This window comes from Hibiscus syriacus, unplaced genomic scaffold, assembly GCF_006381635.1.
Source record: "Hibiscus syriacus cultivar Baekdansim isolate YM2019G1 unplaced genomic scaffold, ASM638163v2 tig00111769_pilon, whole genome shotgun sequence".
NCBI lineage: Eukaryota > Viridiplantae > Streptophyta > Magnoliopsida > Malvales > Malvaceae > Hibiscus > Hibiscus syriacus.
This window is the reverse complement of record NW_024063172.1, coordinates 3817977-3825284: the sequence shown is the minus strand read 5'-3', so window position 1 is coordinate 3825284 and position 7308 is coordinate 3817977. Positions and strand designations below refer to the sequence as shown.

General features: G+C 34.2%; 1 protein-coding gene across 1 annotated transcript; it reads left to right on the top strand.

The window, feature by feature from the left end:
• Positions 1-1063: 1063 nt before the first annotated feature.
• Positions 1064-3207, top strand: LOC120169913 (bifunctional aspartate aminotransferase and glutamate/aspartate-prephenate aminotransferase-like). Its single transcript, XM_039177972.1, has 2 exons — positions 1064-1438; positions 2335-3207. Exons 1-2 carry the CDS (start codon positions 1064-1066, stop codon positions 3205-3207), a joined length of 1248 nt encoding a protein of 415 aa, XP_039033903.1.
• Positions 3208-7308: the final 4101 nt, after the last annotated feature.

Genomic DNA, 7308 nt, shown 5'->3' with positions numbered 1-7308 from the left:
CGATAATACAAGATTACCAATAGTGGATTTTTTGGGGTATATTACCGGGAATGTCATTACCTTCCTTTCCTTAGCTATTGTTGGATTACCGGTATTTTGGACTAAAATGCCCCTAATTTTTTTTTTCAAAAATATCATTCTTCTGTCATTGAATAATAAAAATTCTACTAAGGTTAAATTACAAATTTATCCATAAATTATTTTAGATTTACAAAAAAATCTATAATTAAAATTTTATATGAATTTCAGGAGTTAAAATAAAATTTTAACCCTTCATTAAACATTTTTTTTATATTTTTAATTTTGTAAAAAAATATAAATATTATGAATTTAAATTTTTAAAGAAAATATATAAATATTTTCCAACTTGTAATATTATACAAATATATAATAAGGATAATTTAGTCAAATATACATTCCAATAATCTTTTATTCCTTTAACCAAACACGGTAATCTTACATTCCTGCTAAGCCAACCAAACACAAAATACAACATTCCCAGTAATCCTATTCCCTGGTAATCTTACATTCCCACTGATAATCTTACATTTCGTTAACCAAACGCACCCTAAAAGTTTGTTTTTGTTGCCGCGCCGGCAAGCTTCCAAATACACCAACTTTACTGGTTTGTTTAGGTTTAGGTTGTATCGATTTTTAGAATAGTCAAACTAAGCCATGCCCCAACTTTCTTGGTTTAACTATTTTATGGTTCATATAATTTTAAGATTAATCAAATTAAATCCTATCTCCTTTCTTAATTTAACTCCTATATAAGTCCCTGTCAATTTTAAACCTAAGTAATTAGATCCATGATTTTATCCAAGTTCCGTTGTGAATGTAGTCCAAGTGTAACAACGGGCAAACTGTCTGATAATTTACAGCCCTCGTACCATGATTTGAACTTTAGGGTTTGTTGGTCAAACTCAAAAGCCGACAAAATGTTCGTCCTTCACATGCACAATGAAAAAAATGAATATAAATGCATTTAAAAGTTCCCAGATCTCTCACGTTGGCTTTTCCCATATCCCATCTTGAACCAAACAAATCATCTAGAGCAATTGCAATGTCGAACCGAGTGAAACCAGTTGATATCTCTTTGAGCCCCCGAGTCAACTCTGTGAAGCCTTCAATTGTGACGTCTATAGCTGCTCATACAATTGGTCTTGAACAAGCTGGTTTGCCTGTTATTCGATTGATTAAGGGAGAGCCCGATTTCAATACACCGATCATGGTAGCCGAGGCCGGGATAAATGCCATTCGTGAAGATCACACCAGGTACACTCTCAGTGGAGGTACTTTGCAACTTCGTACAGCGATTTGTAATAAGCTGAAAGAGGAGAATGGGATCTGTTATACACATGATGAGATTGTGGTCAGCAATGGTGCTAAGCAGTGTATTCTTCAAGCACTTCTTGCAGTTTGTTCTCCTGGTGATGAGGTAATCTTCTTCTTCGATTTTTTAATACGTTTCATATATATTTTATGGTTTATGTTCAAGAATTTGTATCGTCTTTAAATTATTTACAATTCTTATTATTGCGTTTATTTTTTTTTAATTTCATTTGTATTTTTAATAGATTTATTAGAAGTCCAAGTGTTCCAATATATTTAATTTATGTCTTAGATAACTATAATGTATTATTTTGTTGAGGCATTCGACTGTTTAAAGTTATAAAATAGTTCCCTATTTATAGGACGTTGTTTTGTTAAATCTCTCGAATATTAAAAGTTATAAAATGTCATTTGTTTAATTATATGTTCAAAACTCATCTTTTTTTGTTAAAAATTTGACGATTGTCTGAGCTGAATATTAACTTGTTATCTAAGATATGAATAATTATTATTAATTATATTGTATTTGATATCATATTTTTTCATATCATAGTCAACAAGTTAACGTCCACCTCAAACAATTACCATCTTTTAGCAAAAAAAAACGAGTTTGAAACATATGAATAATCAAATGATAATTTTGTAACTTTTAATAGTTGTGGGACTCAACTAAGCATCACCTATAGTTAAGGGAATATTTTATAACTTTTAATAGTCAATAGACTAAACAAAACAATATCATATAATTCGAGAATCGTTTATATACTTTATCCTAAGAATTTTTTTTATTATTTTAATAAAAGCAATTAAAATTTATATCACATGTCAAGTTTTCCTTGTATAACAAAATTTTAAACATATGATGATTGAACAGTAAAATGACAACATAAAAAGGAATTAAACATCTACTTTGATAAAGAAAATTATGCATCTAATATATTATGAGTTCAGAAACTTTAGGTTTCGTTAATAACCTGATTTTGAGCACATAATTTATTTTAGGTGTTAATTCCTTGTCCATATTGGTGGAGTTACCTAGACATGGCGAAGCTGGCCGATGCAAGACCTGTTATTCTTCCAACACTGTCTGCTGAAAATTTCCTGTTGGATCCGGAGCTCCTCGACTCTAAAATTACTGAAAACTCGAGGCTGTTGATTCTATGCACTCCATCAAACCCAACTGGATCCGTTTATCCTAAACCACTGCTCGAAAGAATTGCCGAAATCGTAGCAAAGCATCCCAAGCTGCTGGTGCTATCCGATGAAATTTACGAGCATATAATATATTCACCAGCAACTCACACGAGCTTCGCATCATTGCCAGGCATGTGGGATCGGACTCTAACCGTCAACGGCTTTTCCAAGACTTTTGCAATGACCGGTTGGCGGCTCGGATACATTGCGGGACCTAAGCACTTTGTTGAAGCAATTAATAAACTCCAGAGTCACATCACTTCAGGTGCTAGCAGTATTGCTCAAAAAGCAGGGGTTGCTGCACTAGGCTTGGGCTATGCCGGTGGGGAAGTGGTTTCTGTCATGGTGAAAGCATTTCGGGAACGGCGAGATTTCTTGGTTAAAAGCTTCAATGAACTGCAAGGCATTACGGTATCGGAACCGCAGGGAGCTTTCTATCTATTCATCGATTTCAGTTCTTACTATGGAATTGAAGCCGAAGATTTTGGTAAAATTGAGAATTCGGAGTCGCTTTGTCGATACATCCTGGAGAAGGCTCAGGTTGCACTAGTCCCCGGAATTGCATTCGGTGACGATAGCTGCATACGGATATCGTATGCAGCATCACTCACCACTTTACAAGCTGCTTTTGAGAGAATTAAGAAAGCACTCATCTCCCTCAGGCCTGCTGTTCCTGTATAACACACGGATATTGAATTTTGAGTAAAAGACTTGAAGGCAAATTCTTGAATATTTGCAACTACTAATTCATAAACAACTACATCTATGCATTTCCTGGTACCAGAACGCTCAGGTTTCGATTTAGTCATCATACTCGGAATCAATTTTGGGTTTCTTCATCTTCACCAATTAATTTCCTGCAAATTAACTTGTTTCCACCATTAAATTGTAGTAGCATATTTCCAAGTTATCATAAGTTCATAACAGATACTGCAAATCATTTTGGAACATCATGAAAACAGACAGATTATATTTAGTTACGGAGCATGCTACAATTTCATGCTGCAAGCGAACTGAAAGTAGCAACAGGGAATAAAGAGAGCCGTTCAAGACTACAATATGCAAACCTCGTATGTTATCGTCTTCCACTTCTCACCACATACCTTCCCAATCTGAAACAACATATTGCATTATTCATTAGCATATATGGCTTCTATATAGGAACCAAAGCTCACTATCCAGAATATATATATATATGTTTCTGTCTCTGTGTGTAGTACGCAGATAGATTTTAGCTCTGAAGCACAACAAATATCTTCCAAGTGAGGCCATAAAAATAAAGAGACACAAGCTAAGAAGCGAGAGCAATTGCAGCCAAGAGAAAAGGTACTATGAACTAAACCAAATATATGAACAAAACTGATACATAAGGAACACTCACAAGAAGTAAAAGAAAGCAGTAGGTGGTTTCTTGGGAATTTTAGCATTGGGTTTTTGTTTTCTTCTTCATTTTCAGCTTCGATTTTACCCTTAAGTCACAGATAGTGATAGTAAACTAAAATTATTGTTGTTGAATAATCGGGTAAAGAAAACGGAAAGAACACAAGAATTTTAACGAGGTTCAACAATGTTCAACAATGTTCTTACGTCTTCGGTGCCTTAGGCGGCGCTAGAATTTTTATTCAATATATATGTACCCTGGTACATATTTACAAAAATAACCCTATCCTCTTTACCAGTATATTTATGAGTCATACCTAACAATTGTCTAAACATTCCAGAGAAAGAAAACAAAATTATGTTTTTTACACTCTTCGATTATATACCATAATGAATTTTATATATGTATACCTCTCATTTCTTACTAATTTACATCATAAATGGAATCCAAATTTAAATTTCCAAACAAATCATAGAATTCACTTAAAGAGATTTTAAATGATAATACAAGTAAAATGAAAAGAAGAAGAAGATAATAATGTAATTCCAATTTTTAATTTTACAACGCTAGAATTAAAATTTAATATGAATATATTGCATTGATTATGTAAGGAGCTTGAACTTTTAGGGGCACTCTGTAGAATGGCCATCCAAAGTTATCACGTTTAAACTAGAAATTGCACAAATTCTTTAACCGACTCTGTGGTCCAATGGATAAGGCACATGTCTAGGAACCAGAGATTCTGTGTTTGATCCCCAGCAGAGTCGATGCGTTAGCTACTTTTGGTTTTATTTTTGTAAAAAGTGGGCACATGCTTTGAGCTTTTGCAAATCCATGTTTCTTTTGGGCACTGGTACATACTGTAGAAAATGTTTGCAATTCTAGTAATATAGTTTGGCATTCTCCTCATCACTGATCTTGCAGTGCAGTGGTCTACTCTTTACGTATCGTCCATTTAGGTTATCTGGTAAAACAGAAGGTTGTTAAAAGTGTTCATTCTGTCCTGCCACTGAGAACTTAACTTCTCGGGAATATCGAGACATCATTTCCAATAATGACTTGCCAACTGGGTCTGTACTGTGTGTGAATGTTTGATTCAGGATGAAAATGGCAACTTATTGGTGACTGAATGAATATCGATTGTGCCAATACAAAGATCACCAGACATTATCAATTTATGGAAAACCCGAAGATTGAGTGGCTATTGTTGGGATATATAAGCTCTTCCATGGAAAACCAAGGGTAGTGTTAATGGTATCTATTATATAGTGCATCATTTGAATGCAATTTTTAAGTCCTCATTGTAGTTTGGTCTTTTTTCTATTTATAATCCTACATGATCATTTTGCCATTGTAGGACTGTTCTCATAGGCTCATGGCTAATAATGTATCTCTGCTCAACAAAGAAGCCAATGCACCAATCTACTATCTGTCTCTCTCTCTCTCTCTCTGCTACTGTCCAGAGGACCTGAAAATATTAACATGATAGCAGAGAGAGAGCTAGACAGTTAGTAGATTGGTGCATTGGCTTCTTTGTTGAGCAGAGAGATACACTATTAGCTATGAGAACAGTCCTACATAATTGATGAAACATATTTTAACAAAGAAGTGATTTACCTGTTCCTCCATAATGCGATAAGTTCGATCTTGTTCTTCAGGAGTCAAATCGTTGTTCAATTTATTACAGTGGTTTCATGCCGGTATATCATGGCAGGTTACAAAATTTGATATTTAAATCGATGACGGATTTAGAAATTAAAAAATGAAAATTTAAAATTTGTATTAATAAACATATGTCACATTTATGTTATTTTGAAATAATATAAAAAAATAATTACCACTTTAGGGTTATTAAAAAGTTGTGTTAATAGATGTTACCACTTTAAAGTTATTAAAAATTTGTGTTAATAGACACGTGTCATATTCAGGTTATTTTCAAATAATTTATATAAATTATTTTTTTATATTTATAAAGAGACATTATTTTTTCTAAAATTACAAAAAGTCTCAAAATCCCTTAGATTCTATAACCCTAACCCTAATTCTAACTCCACCTCCATTTCGACCACAACCACCGCCTCTTACTCCTTTCTTGCCATCTCTGTAGTCAGACGGTGTTGTCCTTGTTGTGAAGTTGTGATGGTCTTCACGATGGTCGCCTTTTAGTCGTGTTAGTTGGGGTAGATTTTGTTGCGATTTTTGGGGTCTTAGGCCGTTGTTCGTCGGGTAACTGGTCTCTGGTGGAGGTACGGCTAGGTGGAAGTCCAATCGATGTGAACAACGTTGGTGGACATGGGTATATGGACTAGATTTAGGATTTTCAAAGTTTGGGGAGGTTTTTAAGTTTTTTTTTTAATTTTGGGCTTTTTAAAAATATATATATATTTTTTGAACTTTTTTAAAAAATACAATTTTTAAAATTATCTAAGGGTGACACATGTTACTTAACAGTGAAATTTAATGGATGTTAAGTCACGGATATCTAAAGTGGTAACGTTTATAATGTTAAACAATTGGACGATTCAAAAAATAATTTAGGCACCATTCGTGAAAAACGATATAATTTGAACACTTATTTTATAATTGTCGGAACCGTCTTTCGGTTGGGCCCTGGATTTGGGCTTCGACTTAGGAAAATGTGGATTGGAGTCGCCACCGACCATTTTAAAAAACATTTAGGTAGGTCGGACACCATCTTACCTTATCTGCGTTGTACCAGAAACGTGTCGGGTTCGGGAGTCGGTTACGATCAAGGAAGGATTAGCACCCTTGAACCGCCCTTTCGGTACCAATTAATTTGTCGGTTGTCTTTAATTGCGAAAAATTAAATTTAAATTGAAATTTTAAAACGTTCGATTTGAATAATTACCTTTGATCGATTGAATAACAAAATAAATGAAAAAAAATAAAATTAAATGAAAGTGAGTAGAAATAATAAATGATAATAATAATAATAATAAATGAAACATAAACGCCAATAGTGGGTTAAATTCCTGCTTCTAACTCTGTGGCATGGCAACATTCAAAAGCTCCCAGTATTTAGTCCAATTCAATTCTTTTGATCATAAACCTCCTCATTCCAACCGTGCATAACAAAGTTGGAGTCTTTGTACCTTTCCCAGGGAACCTCAAATGCCATATCAGTAAACATGGCGTCACTATCCATCCACCACAAGAATTCAACTTCAGGATACGAAAGCAAAAGCTTACGAATCAACAGTAATTTCGCCCAAAACCAAGGTTTGGGAGACGACCCAGTGACTAAGAGAACATTCGGTTTGTTTGGACCTCGTCTTTATGGCCTTAACCATCACTCACCCACTCCTTTTGCTTTGCAGATTGCTTTAAAGCTGTGAAAAGCAGGGGATAGAAAGCGCGGGGGTTTAATGTGAAAGGTTTGC